This window comes from Cavia porcellus, unplaced genomic scaffold, assembly GCF_034190915.1.
Source record: "Cavia porcellus strain 051 isolate PalLab524CR breed Dunkin Hartley unplaced genomic scaffold, mCavPor4.1 scaffold_8, whole genome shotgun sequence".
NCBI classification, from domain to species: domain Eukaryota; kingdom Metazoa; phylum Chordata; class Mammalia; order Rodentia; family Caviidae; genus Cavia; species Cavia porcellus.
In genome coordinates this window covers 50,271,563-50,293,105 of record NW_026947491.1, presented here as the reverse complement: position 1 = coordinate 50,293,105, position 21,543 = coordinate 50,271,563, and the positions used below count along the sequence as shown (strand labels likewise).

Genomic DNA, 21,543 nt, shown 5'->3' with positions numbered 1-21,543 from the left:
TACAGCTGGCATGTGATTCACAGCATTCTCCTCCGTGGCTTACCGACATTCCCTCCTGAGCAACTCAACTTTAGCTTAACAACTGATTTAAAATAGTCCAAAGATACCAAATCAAATAAAGTATGTTTAATCAACTTAATTTTCTTACTCAAACTTGTTTTTTAAATTAAAGCTTTTTTCTACTGCTTTCAACTTCCTTTTTCTCCTCCCATTAAGTTCCACCTTGTATTCTTTGATACTGTGATTTGAGCAACTATTTTCAAGATGATAATATGTAATCTACTAACAGGTGATTTCTTACTGTTATGTTTTTTTTTCTTAAATAAAAAAAAAGTTCCACCCTGAAAGTTTGAAAATGTACATTCGTGCTCGGTATCTAAATGCTACTTAGTAAGCATTAAAGGAAGCTTTTCTTCTTCAGGTTTTTTGTTTTATCTTGTAATCTGTAAGGCTTCTCAACCAACACCAAATATTTAAGTTCCTCTGCTGTAAACCAACTTTATTTCACACAACAAAAACCTATCATTTCTGCCGTTTTGATGAAAGTGAAAAAAGCCCCTAGAGCCCTTTAACCCTAGGACTGTTAAGTGGTAGCTGTTCAATGCTGTTCAATGCAGTAATCACCAAAAGATACACCCCGTCTTCCCAATCACCTCAGTGCATTTTAGGAAATCAAAAATTACCTCGAAGCAATATAGTACATAGTTTGGCTTTTGAAAAAACTTTTTAAAAAGGCAACATTAAACTTAATGGCATATTGTGCTTAATAGTATTTTTAATACATTCAGAATTCAGTCTTTCACCTGATATTCAAGCATAGTAGTAAGAGGTTATAAAAGAAACTTTGCTCCAAATGACAGGTTAGGAAACAGATACCTGACTTTTTGTAGAAGCCCATAACCTCTGCTCGGATTGCAATAACCATGCATATTTTAAACAGATTATGCACCATAACAGAGGTAGAGCAAAAGAAATGTTTACTCCTGTAGTCTCTTTGAGAAGGACGTGGTGATGGACGATGAATACACTGGCTTTTGACTCTCATCACAAATATAAGCACAGTGTCCCCAGGTCCCAACCCTGAGAACATTGACCCAGGACAGGAAAATACAAAGGAGAATGAGAACAGCAAAGAAGCAATATCAGACACGGCACCAGTGGACATAAAGAGATATCTTCGGGACCTCAAAGATGAGTTCAAAAGTGAAATATTTAGTCAAATAAAGCAAGATATAAGATTAAAAAAAGAGATACTAATCACCCCTCAAATAGACACAGATGGAAGAAGGGAGGAACTCAAACACAGGAGAGAACCATTTGGTGAAGAATATAAAAAAATATAGAATATATGAAACAGATTCAAAGAGATCACCAGGAAATTAAAAACTCTATCAAAAGATGGCAAAACTGCTTGAGAGAAACTAAGGATAGATTATCCAAACTGGAGGAGAGTTTTGCAATTTGGGATTATGAAAGGAAAAACTTTTTAAAAATAACAAGGAAACAAGCAGTAACAATACAAAGGTTGGAAGACGACAAGAGGATCTACTACTTGAAAATAAAGAATGTGAATTAAGAAGCAGGGGTACAAACAAAGGAATTACAAAAGCTATTCACAGAAATAATTAAGAAAAACTTCCCAAACATAGGAAAAGGAAATGATATTCTGATGTATGAGGCATACAGAACTCCAGCCACCTACAACCAAAACAGAGATACACCCAGGCATATAATAATCAAGATTCCAGAAATTCAATATAAGAACAGAATATTAAAAGCTGTTAGAGGCAAGAAACAGATCACCTATAAAGGAAGGCCCATCAGAATCACAGCAGACTTCTTGACACAAACCATCATGTCAAAGAAAGCCTGGAGTAAAATATTCGAGGCCCTGAAAAAAAATAACCTCCAACCCAGATTGATATACCCTGTAAACTGTCTCTAGAAATTAATGGAGAAACAAGATGCTTCCAAGACAAAGACGAATTTGGGAAATTTGCAACCGCCAATCCAGCTCTACAGAGAATACTGCAAGGTATTCGAGAGAGAGAGAAAAGTACTAGGATTCCAGGAATAGTGGCAGAGAAGCCTCAATGAATGGAACAGAAAATGGAATGAAGAAGATAAGCAGACAACTGATGGCAAAAAAAAAGAAAAAAAGAGCATAACAGAAATGAGGCAGAGAAGACTGGTTATAATCTCTAATATAGATGGCCTTGATACACTATTTTTAAAAAAAAGAACCACACGTGGAGTAGATCAGGAGGCAGGGTCCACTGAGGTGCTATTTATAAGAAATATAATTAACATGAAAAAGAGTACATGGACTGAAAATCAAATATGAGAAAACAATGCTCTGTGTGACAGAGAACCAGAGATTAATAGGGGCAACTAGACCAGTATTTGTGGATAGGTTGGAAAGACAGTCTTTAATAGGTAAAGAAATACAATTAGAGATCAAGTCTAGGAGATAAAATGTTTGGAACCACTTAAGTAAATAGCAGGTTGCCCCCCACCCCCATGCCAATTTAAAACCAAGGGTCTTCGTCAGACCCCAAAATGCACAGTGCACCCTGGGGAAGTGAAAGGGGAGGGATAGCCTTAACAAAGATGGCAGAAGATATTGCTAGTAGTGTATCAGGATATAAAACTCATATTACTCGCACCACTCTGCTTAGATAGATTTTATTCATTTTTTTGATTGATTTTATTTTGTCTCAATTGTCTACTTGCATTAGATTTGAGGGCACAGACAGCTATCCCAAAAACATCAAGATATAGCAGTTATCATCTTTAATTTCATATTATCTTAATCTAGAGCCCTGTATGACTTTACTGTTTTGTCATGACTGATCTTAGTTAAATCTGGTTTGTTTGACTGCTGTTTGATGTCAACAGATTTTATTCAAAACTGATACGGTTGATATTACAAATCTGAGAGTATAGGCAACTACACTGAAGATGCCAAGACTCTATAATATAAATTCTGGTTTGATAACTGCCTGCTTTTGAAGTTTTATACTATATACAAAGTTGTGTTTATTAATACTGTTATGTACTGATATATTCAATTATACTATGTCTGATGATAGAGCCAATTCTACTGAAGATAACAAGAGACAACACAGGAACTGTGGTAAAAGTTCTTGTACAACAGTCTTATATATCTTTTTTTTTTTTTTTTTTTTTATTTAAGAGGAAAAAGAGAAAAACACAAAACAAACCAAAGCGGTGTAAGGGTACACGTAATACAGAACTACAAAACAAAACAAAACAAAACAAAACAAAACAAAAACAAAGCAAACAAACAAACAAACAAAAAAAACATAACAGTAAGAAATCACCTGTTAGTATATTACATATTATCATCTTGAAAATAGTTCCTCAAATCACAGCTTCAAAGAATACAAGGTGGACATTCAAACAGGTAGACTGCAAACAGCTGTGTTCAATGATCCACAAACATTGATACAGTCAGCTATTTAACACCCCTAAACACACTTGCTGTTATATCCGTTAGAGCTCTTTTTTTTTTCTTCCCCTCTCTTTTTTACAACAAAATTCACACACTTTGGATTTCATTACTCCTTAGTGCTTATTACTTTTGGGGAGGGGGGGGGAGAATACAGTCAAATATGGCAAAACAAAGCTGTCAGTCAATACCAAGGATAGACATAGCACATGGTGTAGAACACAGTACAAGTTTATCAACTATGGTTATCAACGTTGTCCCTTGTTTCCTTAAAAAGAATTGTCTATCTCATTAGATATTATAAAGTTGGACAAAACAGTAGAGAACAAGACCAATACAACTTAGGCATTGTAAACATTACAGGACTTCCAAAGAAGACAATAGTCAAACCAGAATGGGTATCTTAGTGAATCTTATTGTCTTCAAAGTAGTTGCCTATGCCTTCAAACTTGATACTACCATATAGAATGGAACAGAGTCTAATCAGTCAAAACAAGATCGTGGGAGTACTACAGGACTTCAAAACAAGTTAATAGGAAATCAAAAAGAGTTATTATTTATATATCCTAATTATTTGAATTTTTTCTTTAATTAAGACAATCATAAGAAATGACTAATTTTTTTAAAACAATAAGGGGGAGATTGAGATAAAACAGGACATAACAATATAACAATAGAGGTCACAGCATGACTGTTTCAACAACCTAGTACTTCACCACCATATAACCTGACTTAATAGTAGTTACCATAGTGTCTTTTTCCTTGAAATATTTGGATAAAACTTCATATACTCTAGCTTCAAATATTTTTCAAATCAAGAAGCCCAGAATAAAGCCTTTCTAATTAATGAGTGAAAACTTTATAAGGCTCCAAGGCCACCTAATGGGGAATCATGATTACCACATATTTTTATATATTTGAATCATTACTTAGATTAGGGAAACTATTCGGTATTCACACATGCGAGATTGATTTATTTCACTTATGAGTATGGTCTCAAGCTGCGCCCATTTATTGATAAATATCTCAATGTGATCCTTCTTTATAGCTGAATAATACTCCATTGTATAGAAATACCACAACTTTTTTATCCATTCCTCAGTTGATGGACACTTGGGTTGTTTCCATGATCTGGCGATTACAAATTGTGCTGCTATAAACATAGGTGCACATATATCACTGTGGTGTGATGCTTTCAGTTCTTCTGGGAATATGCCTAGAAGTGGAATAGCTGGAATAAATGGGACTTCCAGTCCCAACTTTTTGAGAAATCTCCAGACAGATCTCCACAAAGGCTGTACCAGTCTACACTCCCACCAGCAGTGCAGGAGAGTTCCCTTTTCCCCACAGCCTCTCCAGCATTTGTTGTCGGTTTTCTTGATCCTGGCCATTCTTTCAGGAGTGAGATGGTATCTCAGTGTGGTTTTAATTTGCATTTCTCTAATGACCAATGATGATGAGCATTTTTTCATGTATTTATTTGCCATTTGCATTTCTTCATCTGAGAATTGGGTATTCATCTCAGATGCCCATTTTTGGATTGGATCTTTGAATTTTGGAGGTCTGAGTTTCTTTAATTCTTTATATGTTTTAGACAAGAGGCCCTTGTCTGAGAGAGAGTTCACTAAAATCTTTTCCCAGTTTGTGGGTTTTCTTTTCACTATGCTGCAGATTTCTTTTGACATGCAGAAACTTTTTAATAAGAAGTGGTCCCAGTTATTGATTCTGGGAAGTATTTCCCGTGCAGTTTGAGTCCTGTTCATGAATTCTTTACCTACTCCTATGTCTCCAAGGTTTCTACCTAATTTGTCTTCCAATAGATTTAGTGTTTCTGTTTTAATATTCAGATCTTTGACCCATTTAGATTTTAATTTAGTACATGGTGATAGACATGGGTCTAGCTTTAGTTTTCGGCAAATGGAGAGCCAGTTTTTCCAGCACCATTTATTAAAGAGACTGTCGTTCTTCCAGTGAACCTGCTTGGCTCCTTTATCAAAGATAAGGTGGTTGAGTGTGTTCGTAGTTGTGGTTGTATCTTCTAATCTATTCCACTGATCTTCGGCTCTGTTTTGATTCCAATACCATGTTGATTTTACTACTGTTGCTTTGTAGTATAACTTCAAGTCAGGGATTGTGATGCCTCCTGCTTTGTCTTTGCTGCTTAGAATTGCCTTTGCGATTCTGGGTCTCTTCTGGTTCCAGATGAAATTTAGGAGTGATTTCTCTAGATCTATAAGGTATGTTGATGGAATTTCTATTGGGATTGCATTGAATCTGTATAACAGTTTTGGGAGAATGGCCATTTTCACAATGTTTGTTCTTCCTATCCATGAGCAAGGGATGTCTTTCCATTTTCTGAGATCATCTTCAATTTCCTTTTTCAGTGTATTATAATTTTCACTGTATAAGTCTTTCACTTCTTTCGTAAGAGTAATTCCTAAATATTTCATTTTTTTGCTTGCTAATGTGAATAGTCCAGTTTCTCTTATTTCCCTCTCTGTAATTTTGTTGTTTGTGTATAGGAATGCTATTGATTTCTGAGTATTGATTTTGTATCCAGCCACATTACTGAATTTATTTATTGTATCTAAGAGTATTTCAATGGAGTTTAGGGGGTCTTCTATGTAGAGTATCATGTCATCTGCAAACAATGATAATTTAACTTCTTCTTTTCCTATCTTTACCCCTTTTATTTCTCTTTCTTGCCTAATTGCTCTGGCTAGTACTTCCAGTACTATATTAAATAGGAGTGGTGATAAAGGACATCCTTGTCTTGTGCCCGATTTTAAAGTAAAGGCTTTCAATTTTTGGCCATTTAGTATGATGCTGGCTGTTGGTTTGTCATAAATGGCCTTTATTATATTGAGGTAAAGGCCATTTATTCCAATTTTCTGTAAAGTTCTTATCATGAATAAGTGTTGGACCTTATCGAAGGCTTTTTCTGCATCTATAGAAATGATCATGTGATTCTTATTTTTGGCTTTATTGATATGGTGGATTACATTTATTGATTTGCGTATGTTGAACCATCCTTGCATTCCTGGGATGAATCCCACTTGGTCATGGTGTATAATCTTCTTGATGATTTGCTGGATCCTATTTGCCAATATTTTATTGAGGATTTTTGCATCTGTGTTCATTAGGGAGATCGGTCTATAGTTCTCTTTTATAGTTGGGTCTTTCTCAGGTTTTGGTACTAGAGTAATGTTTGCTTCCAGGAATGACTTAGGAAGGATTGCTTCCCTTTCAATTTCATTGAATAGTTTGAGGAGTGTCGGCATTAGGTCTTCTTTATATTTCTTGTAGAATTCTGCAGTGAATCCATCTGGGCCTGGGCTTTTCTTGGTGGGTAAGGCCTTAATTACATTTTCAAGTTCATTAGCAGAGATTGGGTTATTCAACAGTTTTATATCCTCTTGATCTAGCTTTGGTACTTCATATGCTTCTAAGAATCTGTCTATTTCTTCTGTGTTATCAAACTTTTGAGAGTAGAGGTTTTCGAAATAGGTGTTGATGATCCTCTGTATTTCTATTGGGTCTGTAGTGATTTCTCCTTTTTCATTTCTTATTGCATGAATTTGAGCTTTTTCTTCCCTTTTTTTAATAAGGTTGGCTAGGGGCTTATCAATTTTATTTATTCTTTCAAAGAACCAACTCTTTGATTCGTTGATTCTTTGGATTGTTTTCTTAGTCTCTATTGCATTGATTTCTGCTCTGATTTTTATAATTTCCTCTCTTCTTTTGGCTTTGGGCTTGACTTGCTCTTCTTTTTCTAGCTGTTTGAGGTGTAGCATCAAGTTATTTATTTGTATTCGTTCTGTTTTCCTGATGTGGGAACTCAGTGCAATAAATTTTCCTCTCAGAACGGCTTTCATTGCATCCCACAGATTCCGGTAAGTTGTATCTGCATTTTCATTTTCTTTTAGGTATTGTTTAATTTCTTCTTTAATTTCTTCTGTGACCCACTGATTACTCAAGAGTGTGTTATTTAGTTTCCATGTGTTTGTGGAATTTTTGCAGTATCTTTTGTCATTAATTTCTAATTTCAGAGCGCTATGATCTGATAATATGCAAGGGATGATTTCAACTTTTTTGCATTTGCTTAAATATGTTCTGTGAGCTAATATATGGTCTATTTTAGAAAATGATCCATGTACTGCTGAGAAGAATGTGTATTCTGATGTTGTTGGGTGGAACATTCTGTATATGTCTATCAAACCCATTTGTTCACAGGTGTGATTCAGTTCTGTTATTTCTTTGCTCATTTTCTGTCTGGTTGATCTGTCCCTTGGTGTCAGTGGTGTATTAAGGTCTCCTGTTACAATTGTGTTACTGATAATTTGAGTTTTCATTTCTGTTAATAATTGTTTTATATAACTGGGTGCTCTGGAGTTTGGTGCATATATATTTAAGATAGTTATCTCTTCCTCTTGGAGTTTTCCCCTTATGAGTATGTAGTGACCTTCTTTGTCCTTTATGGTCATTGTTGGTTTAAAGTTCACGTTGTCTGCAAACAGAATGGCTACTCCTGCCTTTTTTTGGATTCCTGCTGCATGGAGAATTGTTTTCCATCCTTTGACTTTCAGTCTGTGAGTATCCTTCTGGGTTAGATGGGTTTCCTGTAAACAGCATATGGTTGGATTTTGTTTCTTGATCCATTCTGCTAGTCTGTTTCTTTTAATTGGTGCATTGAGACCATTTACATTAATGGTTATTACTGTTAAATGCTGGTTAATTGTAGGAATGTTATCTCTCTGCTGTTGCATCTTTATCTTTCTGTTCTGTTTAATTATTTGCTTTGCTTAGTGGTTTTTTCCTTTGTGTATCTAAACTGTCTTTCAATATTTTTTGCAGGATTGGTTTGGTGTTCATGAAGTTCTTCAGCTGTTCTTTGTCATGGAAGTATCGTATTGCACCATCTATTTTGAATGATAGTTTTGCAGGATATATCAGTCTCGGTTGGAAATCGTTTTGCTTTAGGATCTGGAATACTTCACTCCATGCTCTTCTTGACTTTATTGTTTGTGCTGAGAAGTCTGCTGTGATTCTGATAGGTTTTCCTTTATAAGTGATCTGTCTTTTCTCTCTGACAGCTTTTAATAATCTATTCTTGTGTTGGATTTCTGGGATGGTGATTATTATATGTCTGGGTGTAGTTTTATTTTGGTTATGACTGTTTGGAGTTCTATATGCTTCACTGATTCTGATGTCAGTTTCTGATCTCATGCTTGGGAAATTTTCAGCTATTACTTCTCTAAATATCCTCCTGACATCCTTCATGTTGTCTCCCTCTCTTTCATTAATCCCTATCATTCTTATGTTATTCTTCTTTGCATCGTCCTGCAGTTGTTGAATTGTTGTTTCCTGATTCCTTGTTATTTTCAAAAGATCTTTCCTTTCCTGTTCACTAGCTGCAATCCTGTCTTCAAGGTCTGAAATTCTATCTTCACTTTCATTAAGGCGGTTTTTACAACTTTCAGTGGAGTTTTTTATTTCCTGTATATCTCTGTGCATCTGCATTATGTATTCTGTTTGTTTCTTATATTGCTCGTCTAGGGATTCTATCTTTTTGTTTAGTTCCTCCAATTTTTTATCTGTGTTTTCTTTAGATATATTTAGAATCTCTTTCATTTCTTTTATCATTTCTTCTTTTATCTGGGAGATTATTTCGAGTTTGAATTTCTTTAAAGCTTCCTGGAGTTGCTTGTCAATTTCAGTGGCTATTGTGTCCGATATATGAGGTGGATGGGATATATTTTCTTCTATATACATCGCTCCTAGGGTTTCTTGAGATGGGCTGGAGGTTTGAGGTTGTAATTTAGTCTTTCGTTTTGTCATTTTCCTATATTTCTGTGTTTCAAGTGTTATTTGAAAGCTTCCTCAGGATCTGTTGAAAATCCCCTTCTATGTTTGGAGCTACTGAGACTCTGGCACCACGCTACCCCAAGCCTTTGGGCCTACAGAACTAGTGGCTCTCCTCTGCCTGCTCAGAACTCCGCAGTTCCAGACAAGCTGGGCCTCAGGGACACTGTGCGCCCACCTGCCCCTTGGAAGCTCCACAGTTCTTCAATCGCAGCCGGGTTAAGGTACTCACCACAGGCCGTAGTGCTTCAGGAACCTGTGGACCCTCCCTGGTTGCAGAGATATCCAGAGTCCTCCAGACACGCAGAGAGGCCGGTGAGGGCACCCCAGATCTGCCCAGCTCCTCCTCTGCAGACCTATGTCCAGGCGCGGCAGCTAAACAGGCTGGGCTAGGCTGATAGTGTGGGCCCGCCCATCCGTCGGCAGCTCAGCAGGTCTCCAAGTGGAGCCGGAATGGGGAGGCTGATGTGATAGCCTCAAACCCGCCTCGCCCCTTTACTGCACCTGGAAGCCTGGGGGAACTCCAGCAGTCTGGGCGGAGATATCCAGAGTCCTCCAGACACGCAGAGAGGCCGGTGAGGGCACCCCAGATCTCACAACAGTCTTATATATCTTTTTCATTTCATGTGTTTATAGGAATATGTTTTTTGTCTTGCTTTCTTTTGTTTCTCCCTCTAACACAGAAAAGATAGAAATACATGTTAAGACTCATGCATGTGTAGAATCTATACATAGTTTTTTTTATTTTAAGGAGAAAAAGAAAAAAAAAACAGAAAAAGGGTATAAGTTATACAGAATTTCAGGAAACATAAACAGTAGGAAGTCACTAGTTAATAGATTACATGTTGTCCTCCTAGAAATAGTTGTTCAAGTTTCAAAATTAAAGCATATAAAGTGGACATTCAAACAGTGATGCTGCAAACAGTTCTGTTCAGTGATCCAACAGAACTCAGTAATATAGTTATCTATCTTATACACTTAAATATACATGCAGTTATATCCTTTAGAGCACTTTCTTTTCCTCTCTTTTGTACAATGACAATTACACATTTTGGGTTTTATTACTCCCACAGTTCTTATTACTTTTTTTGAAGAGAATAAAACCAAATGTGATGTAACAAAACAGAGTTAGTCAAATCAAAAGGATGGACATAATATATAATGTAAAAACAAAATACAAGGTGATCAACAATGGTTACCATAATGCCTCTTGCTATCTTAAAAAGAATTGATTATATCATCAGTTATAATAAAATTGAACAAAACACTAAAGAACAAAAGCAATAAAACCAAAACATTGGAGACATTAGAGGACTTCAAAAGAAGATAATAGTCAAACCAGAATGGGCATCATAATGAATCTTACTATCTTCACAGTTGTTGCCTATACTCTTGAATTTGGTACTATCAAGCAAAACAGAATAGAGGAAAATCAGTCAAAACAAGATGGTAAGAGCAATACAGGGCTTCAAATCAAGTTAATAGGAAATCAAAGTGGGTTACTATAATATATCCTGCTATTTTTATTTATTTTTCCCTTAAAAAGATAAAAATAAAAAAGTAAATAATAAAAAAGGAGATTGAGATAAAAGAGGACATAATAGCAAAACAGCACAGGTCAAAATATAATCATTTAAGCAAAATAGTGTTTCATCACCAGATATCCCAACGTAAAAGTAGTTACCATAGTGTCTCTTTCCTTGAAAGCTTTGAGTATAACTTCATATACTGTAGCATCAAACCTATCAAGACAATGTCAAACCATTCAAGAGAATGACGGTATTACAGGGTGTTTAGAATCAACTAACAGAAAATGAACAATAGTTTCTGTATAATCTCCTTGTTTATAAAAGTTTTTATTTATATTATCACATATAATAAAATCCAATAAGATACAACATGTTAAGACCAATGGAGACAGAAGAACAAAAGCTTGATGGGACTTCAAAACAAGATGATATTAAATCAGCACTAGCTATTATGATGTCTTGTTTTCTCCAAAATAGCTGTTCCCACCATTCAACCTTCTCTGCCCCATTTCCATTGAGCTCTTTTTCTGTCATTAGTTGTTAGTTTGTTGTCTTCATTTTGGTTTCTGCTCCATTCATTGTGGCCTCTCTGCCACTGTTTCTGGAATCTTGGTATTTTTCTTTTTTAGCATGTCCTGCAGTAATCTCTGTAGAGTTGAATTGGTGGTTGCAAATTCCCCTTGTTCCTCTTTATCCTGGAAGCACCTTGTTTTCCCATCAATTTCTAGGGATATATCAATCTTGGCTGGCAGGTATTATCTTTCAAAGCTTGAATTATTTCCCCCCACACTCTTCGTGATTTGATGGTTTGTGCCAAGAAGTCTGCTGTAATTCTGATGGGCGTTCCCTTGTAAGTGATCTGTTTCTTGTCTCTGATGGCTTTTAATATTCTGTTCTTATATTGGATTTCTGGAATTTTGATTATTATATGCCTGGGTGTTGTTCTGTTTGGGTTGTAGGTGGCTGGGGTCCTGTATGCCTCATACTTCTGAGTATCTTTACCTTTTGCTAAATTAGGGAAATTCTCCTGGATTATTTCTGTGAATAGCCTTTGTAGTTCATTTGTTTGTGTCCCTATTTCTTCTTCTACGTTCTTAATTCTTAAGTTATAAATCCTCTTATCATCTTCTAGCTTTTGCATTATTGCTATTTGTTTCCTTGTTATTTTTAAAAAGTTTTTCATTTCATGCTTCCACCTTACAAATCTGTCCTCCAGTTCAGATAGTCTACCTTAGTTTTTTCCAAGCTGTTATGCCAGCTTTCAATAGAGTTTTTAGTTTCCTGGTAATCTCTTTGAACCTGCTTCACATATTCTATGTTTTCTCTATTTTCTCCATCAAACAATTCTCCCCTTTTTTTCTGTTCTTCCATTCTACCATCTGTTTTTTCTTGGGTGGTGCTTAGCATTTCTCTAACTATTCTAGTTATATCTTGCTTTACTTCATTAAATACTTCACTTTTGAACTCGTCTATGAGGCTCTAGAGATATCGCTTTATGTCTGTTGGTGCCATGTCTAATATTGCATGTTTTCTGTCTCCATTCTCTTTTGCATTTAACTTTCCTGGGTCAGTGTTCTCAGGATTGGAGACTGAGGACCCTTTCTTGTTGCTCCCTCTTTCCATATTTTTGTTCCTTCCATACAAGTGTATATAGGAGACCCAGTTTCTTTCTTTGTCAGTTACAGTTTGTTTGAATCGCACCAGCTAGGTGTTCCTGCCCACTACAGTGTACTAGGGAGACATAGACCTGGGCAGCCTCTGCTGGGCCCACCCCTCCAGGTCAGTCAACCTACTGAAGGCTTCACTGCTAGGGTGCACCGCCAGGCACTGGGACCTGGTTTGGACTAGCCTACTGGGTTTTAGTCCATGGCATTACCCAGGCCAAGCCCACCCCACCAATCCTGCTTGAAAGGGAAATATGCGACTAAAGTCACTGCAGTGCCCTGTTCCGGCTAGTCTGCCTAATCCCAGAATGTCCTCGTTGGAGCCTCCTACTCTATGGAAGGCTCCCTGTTTCTCTCACCACAGGTCGATGCAGCGCTCCCTGCCAGTCCTGCTCTCAACTCTGTTTGCTGATTCCTGCTCTCAGAGCTTCTGCATCTCTGTCCCTACTGTGTCAGTTCAGTTCCAGCAGCAGCGGCAGGAAATTCAAATCGCGGTTTCCAGCAGCGCTGGTTGCAGCTTCAGCGCTATTTTATCTGTTCCAGTTAGCTAGCACTGAGACTGCATTTCCAGTTGGTTTCTCTCAGCTTAGTTTGCTCCAGGGTTGGCACGGTATATCCCCCCTTGCTTAGGACTCCTCACACCACACCATTTCTGGATTCTAAGCTGGCTACCTCAGAGAGCCTCCATAACTGCTTTTATCTATCCGCTATGTTCTCCCAGAAACTCAAATCTATACATAGTTTATGAGAACTGATCTTATGGCACATGATGAAATTAACAGATACTTTGAAGAAAAAAAAAGACACTAAAGTACACAGTGCTGATCCTGGAGGGTCATAATATGACACCCAGCAATAGTATTATTCTTTGTTCAGAGTGATATTAGAGTGCTTGGGTTTGTTCAATCTCAATATAATTGAAGATATGGATAACTGCATGCATGTTTAAGTATATAGGATTGATAATCATATTTCTAAGTTTTTATTGGATAGTTGAACAGAACTGGTTGCAGTCTCATTGTTTGAATCCCCACTTTATATGCTCCACTTTAGTATCTTGAATAGCTATTTGTAAGAAGACAATCTGTAATCAGTGATAGTATTGCTTTGTTCAGAATTACTTTAGCCTGCTTTAGTTTGTTTAATCCCAACATTAATGAAGATATGGATAATTGCATGTATATTTAAGTGTATAGGATTGACAACCATATTACTAAGTTTTTGTTGGATAGTTGAACAGAACTGTTTGCAGTCTCACTGTTTGAATTCCCACTTTATACGTTCCACTTTTGTATCTTTTTTTTTTTTTTGTCAGTACCGGGGATCGAACTCATGACTGCCTGTTTACAAGGCAGGTGCTTATGCTGCTGAGCTGAATCTCCAGCCCTCCACTTTTGTATCTTGAACAGCTATTTGTGAAAGGACAGTATGTAAACATGAACTAGTGGTTTCTTACTGTTTATTTTTTCTCTGAACATATGTATTATTTCTACCCATTTTCTGTTTTGTTTAGTCTTTCTTTAAATAAAAAAAAAAGAAATTTGGTCTCTTATTCTATTATTTACCTATCAGAGATTGGTTGATAGGAGCAGGCCAGAGTTGTGCTACTCTGGTTTCTTGTTCCTTCCAACTCCCCTAGCATCCCATCTGTCCTCGCTCTTGTGAAATGGCATCCTCTGTGTCACACTGAGAGCCCATCCATGGGCTGTGGCTGTGAGGTCCATCTTCTAGTCTTGTCTTTGGTCTTCTCAAGTGAAGCTTGCCAATGTGTGCACCCTGGAAGTGGTGACAGGTCATGTACTGGGGGCTGGACCACAAATGAGGGAGCCCTCCTGTCTCTGTGGTGATTGTTCAGAGGAAGTCTTTTTGTGCTTTTAGTTCCTCAGTGTCAGAGAGGACTTGATTCTGGACCTGTGAGAAGGCTGGGAAAGCCCTACAGTAGAAGGTGGAGGTCATGTTATAGGCACTTGGAACAACTCAGACCTAGTCTGTGAGAACAGGCCTGAGGAGCCATATGGCTGAGCAGAAGCAGGTAGGTCTAGGGTTGCACAGAGTGTAGGTATAGGGGGATTTTTCAACAAGCCGAAGCATGGTATTGTGGGACAATAAAACTAGTTGGATCCTTCCAATTTCAGTCGTAGAGGGAGACATATGTATGGGTTAGAACAAAATTTGCTTCATGTTAGCATGAGTGGGCTTGGTTTAACTCAAGCTGGCACCAAAGAGTTAGGGACATTGTGAAGCCCTGATCTCCTCATACCGCTCTAATAGTTTCGTCTACTTATAATGTGCCTATAAATTATGCAGTAAAAACCCTCTAGGATTATTCTGGGGCAGTCATGATGGTTGTGATCCAAGATGGCTGCAGTCATATCCATTGCATCTGTTTATCTGGGCAAAGGCCTTCTTCAGTAGGTGAATGTTATTACTATTATACTTGCTTCATGGAAGTCACTCTATTCCAGCCTTCCATGAGCTCTGGAAGTTTTATTCCTCTCCCTCCCTCAACCCTTCGTTACTTCGTTCTTTGCTTCAGACCTCAGACTCCCTTTTGGGGTTCCAACTCTCTATTTCCAGATAGCTTTTTTCCCAAGAGCACACCATCTGGTGTCTACTCCTCTGGTCTTCTTGGGTAGTACTGCAGGGAATGAAAGTGTTTTAATTTTGAGAGGAGGTATTGTGGGTTGAAAGAAGTAACTCATTATATATTTGTTCTTCCTATAAGTGTAGTTTTCCAACACCTACCTGTGTGCAGGAGGTCCATGTTACAAGACGCTGACCTGAGTAGACAGTCTGACCCTGGAACCTGATCAGAGATGTGTATGTGCTACGGGGGTGTTACATGGGTCTTGCAGAGGCACAAGAAAGCAGAGAGATATTGATGGACTAGTGACAGGCTGCTGATTAGTCTAGTTTTTCTTGGAGGCAGCATATGGGACGTTCAATGGCATCCATGTATCACCAAAACAAAGTAATACACCAGGTGAGGTGTTACATGTCTGTAACCCAAGCATTTGGGAGAGTGATGCTGGGCGATTGCCTTGAGTTTGAGGCGAGGCTGGGCTACATAGTGAGTTCAAGATGAGCCTGAACTACATGATGAGACCCTGCCTCAAAAAAAAAAAAATGTATGGAAAGAAACAAATGAAAAGAAACTCCCCAAATAAAAAAATGTAAAAACTACTGAAAAAAAAAACCTGTAAAGAAACCACGAACCAAAAGCAGTGTAAAGTGCAGAGAGGTGGGGCAGGATCAAAGAACACTGTTCTAAAAGTCAGTGATAAAGCAGTAATCACAGATTTCATGCTAGGTCACTTAGAGGCTGCCACACTCTATAGGAGACCAGGATCTTATTTCCTCTTTTCTTCCTGGCTGAACACAGGCCATAGTCTTGTCTTGCACCACTGTCCCTGTTCTGGGCTTCTGTGAAGTCATGTTGCTGTACCTGGCAGCCCTTGTGGGTCTGTACTACCTAGTACGATGGTACCGGGAGAGCCAGGTGGTGAGCCACCTCCACGACAAGTATGTCTTCATCACGGGCTGTGACTCGGGCTTCGGGAACCAGCTGGCCAGACAGTTGGACATGAGAGGCTTGAGGGTGCTGGCCGCGTGTCTGACTGAAGAAGGGGCCGAGCAGCTGAGAAAGCGGACATCAGAACGGCTGGAGACAGTGATCCTGGATGTCACCCAGACAGAGAGCATCACTGCAGCCGCTGAGTGGGTGAAGGAGCGTGTGGGGGACAAAGGTACCGCCCAGATTCCTGTCTGTATCTGTTGGTTTTTTCTGTGTTTGTGAAGGGAACACATTCTCTGTGTTTCCTGGTGAGAGTTTAAAGGCATCTTGAGGAGGAGGTCCTTGAAGTAAGACTAAGTTCCTTCCTCTCCCCACAGTGCTAGACTGAGCCCTTCTGTCTCCTGCTGTCCTTGGAGCCCACTATTTTTGGGGAGAGAAGCCCTGCTGGAAATCTGTCCTCTCTTTCCAGATTTTCTCTGTCCTCTGTCTGCCTTTCTAAGCAGAAGTTCTGATTTTTTGGATGCTGAGTGCACAAGTAGAGATGGGGTGTCTTTTAGGAGGATGGGTGGGGACTGTATTTCTTGGTTGTGTGATGGCTGGGGACATGCTGGAGCCTAGCTCATGTCTCAGCACTGTATCTTGTTCTTACGGGGTCCCCAACATCCTCCACCTGCAGAGCAGCTGTGAGATTCAGAACTGGTTTAGGAAAGCCGAACACTAGGGTCACTTTTACTTTCTCTTTCACTACACTATTCTGTTAGTGTGGTTACTGAGAAAGAAAGGAACATTGGTTTATTTCATGTAAGAGTAAATGTTAAGTCTGACTATCATCAAAAACACAGGAATGTCTAAAATCATAGGAAAATGAGCCAATTATCTCATTATTCAGAGGGAGATATTAGTCACCTTTTGATCTACATTGGATTATATTTTGTGCAGTTCATTTGTAGCCTTTTCATGGAAAAAATGAAGAGTTGCAAGTTTTACTATCTAATGACGACTTTTCTGTGATTCTTCACAGTCCTGCTTATTTAAACTAAAGAATGGTTGGATATGGGATTTATGGTGATTTTTTTTGTCACTAATGTCATCTTGATAAGACTTCCTGTGCTGAAATGTGTATAAATATGTTTATCATTGGGTTCTTCGAGATAAAGTGTGTTAGGAACAGGATATACATTTTCCTTCAAGGGCAGGGTGTGTTTCTGAGCAGTGGAGGCTCAGATCTCCTGGCCATCTGTTGCAGATTGCTGTGCTGCCCCCATTACCCTGGATGCAAGATTTACTTGCAGGTGCTGCACTGTGCTCTTGGGTGGCAATGGTGTTTAGTCCTAGAGGTGGGGGTGGGGCTGTCCACTGTGGCCCCTGAAGATCTGTGACGTGCGGCCCATGCGGGATGAGGGACAGTTTCTTTATGGGGAGTGGACTTTGATGAGATGACTACTATTGTCTGTTGCACAGTGTGGAGTTGTGAATTGGGGCTGGGCGTGGAAGGAGGAAGCCTGTGTCATGCTACGGCTTCCTGTTGGGTTTTGGGAGCACAATCAGGAAGGTTGCTCAATATTAATGCCTCTGTTTTCAAGGTCAGTTTCCTGATGACAAACACAGCCCCCTTTAAAATTTTCTCCAAATTGGGAACATGTGTTTTGTTTTTCAACCAAATTATACCCACGTGTTAGTCTTGCCTTTTGCTTTCTCTCTGTCTCTCCATTTCTATTTTTCCCTCAGTCCTGTCTTTTTTTTTTGCTTGATAACTGGGGTGTGTTTCAACATGTCTCTGTGTGTGATGTGAATAAGATACTTTTAAAAATCATGGAAAAATAAAATGTGCCCACATCAATTTGTTATAAAGTCAGCCATCATTTGCGTGTTTCCAAATTAATGGATGCACAATATCTTTTCAAGTCCTATTGTCATAATGATGAAATATGAGGTTATTTTCTGGTACCTCCTTGGCAGTGAGCTGGGCCATGATGAAGGAAAGACAGAAGAAGGCATCAAGTCTGTCTGCCATCTAGCAGCCGCACTATGTGTAGCCTGAGTCTTGCAGATACTGGGCTGTGTTGTGCTCTGTCCTTCTTCCTTCCCAAAAGAGAATGTTTTTCCATTGCTGCAAGGTGAATGTGAGCCATAATTGTGAAAGTGTGTCTCTCTCATCTTCCCGCTGTTCCTAGGACTCTGGGGCCTGGTGAATAATGCTGGCATTGCCTTCCCTTCTGCTCCCAATGAGTGGCTGAGCAAGCAAGACTTCATGAACATACTCAACGTGAACCTGGTCGGGGTGATCGAGGTGACTCTGAGCCTGATGCCTTTAGTGAGAAAGACTCAAGGCCGCGTGGTCAATGTCTCCAGTGTCCTGGGCCGGGTGTCACTCTGTGGTGGTGGCTACTGCATCTCCAAGCATGGTGTGGAGTCCTTCTCAGACAGTCTCAGGTACTGGACAGGGGTGAGGTCGCTGATGTTACTGTTCCTATTGTTTTGGAGCAGCCTATTTCAGGATTTCAGTGAGTCCTAGCCTGAGAGGCCTATCTTAGAGATCTATTCCTCTGGGTTTGGGACTCTCTCGTTTGCCCTGTCTGGGTTTAAGAGGTCATTTTTTGGGGATCACAATTCCATGTCTTGTGTATTGAAGAGGCCTGAGATAAGTTAAATTCCTCCTCGCCTGGAGGAGGGTTCACAGATGGAAAGCGTCTGAAGTGGAATTGGAACAGGGATGATTTGGGCCCAGAGGCAGACAGATGACCTGTATGATTCAGCTGGCATGAGGTTTGTTACCCACCTCAGCAGATGCTTGTTGGGATTTTGTTTGCATGCATGATAAATGTCTTCTTGCACAATAGTAAGTCATGTTCTTGAGCTTAGAACTCTGGCATATGTGTGAGAGGGAGAAGTGACACAGAATCATCGGTGCTATATCTTAGAGTGGTTTTCCCCAAGTCAGCCTTGTGACCACGGCAACTGGAAGGTTCATGTAGGTGTGCTGGGCAGATGGGAACAGGTAAGCTAGTGAAGGGTCTGTGGCCCTAGACTGGTGTGGTCTTTGTGTTGTTGCCTCATGGCCTCTGGGAAAGCAATGGGCTGGTATATGCACAATGCTTGAAAAAATGTTTACAAATACACAGAGACAATGTCATCAATATCTTTTTAACCCAAGCTCCTGTACATTATATATCCTAAACTTCCAAATTCCTCCTATTCCAATCTCACATTAATGTGTTGTTGTGCTACGTAATTTTTTTGTGCTTTGCCTTCCAAGACTAGTAAAGTCCTTGCCTTGTGCCTTGCAGAAGAGAGCTCTCCTATTTTGGGGTGAAGGTGGCAATTATTGAGCCCGGTTCCTTCAAGACCAATACGATCAGCAATGAAAGATTCATACTAAGTTTACAGAAGTTGTGGAACCAGCTCAGCACAGAGGTCAAGGAGATCTATGGCGAGAAGTTTCTGGATACCTGTAAGTGAGCTGTGGACAACAGAGAGAGAAGCAAACTTGGTCATGGATTCTTCTTTAGTATACATTTTTTTTCTTCTTTAGTATACATTTAATGTCTTCAGTAGCGAGAATTCTGCCCCAGACTCTGTTTCTGCACAAAATGTTGATATTGAATAGCATTCCTTTGGTGTCTAATGGGTTCTGGTCACCTAAAGAAGGCTTCTGGCTTTTTCAAACTTGAGATTCCCTTGCATCTGAACCCCTCAGTACCATGAAGATAAATTTAAGGAAGACAGGAGACAGGTGTACATTCATGGCCCTCTGGCCCAAGTGGCTGCTTATTTCCAATGCTTGGATAATTTCCAGTGTTCAAACGACCTTTAATTTATGCAGCCCAGATATTGCAGGAAGAAAGGTAAAGGTCACTTAGTGTGGAACCGCAGTTTGTTGTGAATGAGTTGTGCCAGTTCCTGGGGAATTAGGGTAAGTTTGATTTGGATAGGTTCTGGATGTGGGGAGCATGAATTGTTAGGGAAAACTATCTCCCTAAATTGATTCTAAAGCAGGAAGGTGGGAGGTGGCAATAAACCTGGATCATTTTTCTCTCTGTACAGACCGGAAATCATTTAAATTAACGGCACAAAGGAGCACACCAGATCTGTTCTTGGTGACGGACTGCATGGAACATGCGCTGACTGCCTGTCACCCTCGCACCCGATACTCAGCTGGCTGGGATGCCAAGCTCTTTTACCTCCCTTTGAGCTACATGCCCTCATTCCTGGTGGATGCCTTTATGTACTGGAGTTCCCCAAAGCCAGCAAAAGCCCTGTAAAGCCAACTTTTGGGTGTATTGTTGGGGAAGTTGAGTAGTGTGTGTGGGCTGGGACATGTCAGGTAAAGAGCAGTGGGTAGAGGCAAGCAGCTTTCACACACTAGGGCACCTATCCCACCTTCTAGGTCCAAAGGATTTTTCTCAGGTATACTCAAGATTGGTGACATGAAAGGAAAAGAGTCAAGGACTTCTGTTGAGGAACAGGGACTCAGCATCACCCACTGATTCCCAATTCATTTAGCCATGAGCTGTTTTTTCTCTACATTGTACATCTTCCATGCCACCATATCTTAGAACCAGCTGATTGTGGACTGAATCTTAACAAACTGTGAGCTAAATAAACCTTTCCTCCACCATCTCGTGAGTGTTGTATAATTTGTGTCAGCAATGATAATTTGTCTTTAACTCATGGTTTACTTTCATTAGTTTTGTTTTAGAATGAAACAGAACCTTGGGTACTTCAAAAAATTGCCATGCCAAGTGATTTGAAATATTTTTGCAGGAGAAGTAGAGTCCTGACCACTGGATGAAAGAGGTGGTTGTTTGGAGGACAAGGACTAGAGGAGTCACTTGAGAGGTGATAGATTCTGCCCACTCTCAGGTCTTCCTGACACAGAATGAGGGACAATTGTTTCCTTTTCAAACATTGCAAATAAGTGATCTTGCATGAGTAGAAAAGAATGGGCAAGCAAGGAGATGGTCAGATAGGACAGATCACATTCCATTTTCTTTGCTGGGTAACTGACGTCTATTTCCCTCAAAAAGCCTCCCTCTAAAGTCACTGCAATTAGGACCGGTGCCATTCTTCATATGCTCTGCATTTCTTCTACTCCCACACTCCTCTAGTGGCATTGATGCAGAGTCACTTCTGGACATGAGTCTTTCATTATCTGTTCAGCCATTGTTGATCATCTCCTGTATTTGAGGTCACAACTTGAATTACTCCTGGCTCCCTGAGACCTGCATGTGTATGTTGCAGTGTTGTCATGATCTCAAGTGCATATATGTATGTTGAACTGAATTGAGTGTATGTATGTAGGCATTCACAGGGATTTCTGGACTAAGGAATATTGGTGTTGAGAGCCAGAGACCCAGTATCATTCCTTTCTTCTATCAATTTAGTGCTTGAGAGTATGAAGCCTTTTAGAGAATATTCTATATTTGAAAAATGACCAGCATGGCCCCTGTTGCAGAGACAGGCATTTTCTTTTAATGTGCTACGCAAAACATGGAAGTTGCA

At 39.4% G+C, this 21,543-nt stretch overlaps 1 protein-coding gene across 1 annotated transcript; it reads left to right on the top strand.

Annotated features, from left to right (window-relative positions):
* Positions 1 to 15,831: 15,831 nt before the first annotated feature.
* LOC100729288 (retinol dehydrogenase 16-like) lies at positions 15,832 to 20,659 on the top strand. Its single transcript, XM_003476171.3, has 4 exons — positions 15,832 to 16,273; positions 18,216 to 18,474; positions 19,329 to 19,492; positions 20,086 to 20,659. The coding sequence occupies exons 1-4, from the start codon at positions 15,961 to 15,963 to the stop codon at positions 20,301 to 20,303; spliced, it is 954 nt and encodes a 317-aa protein (XP_003476219.1). The 5' UTR covers positions 15,832 to 15,960; the 3' UTR covers positions 20,304 to 20,659.
* The last annotated feature ends 884 nt before the right edge of the window (positions 20,660 to 21,543 follow it).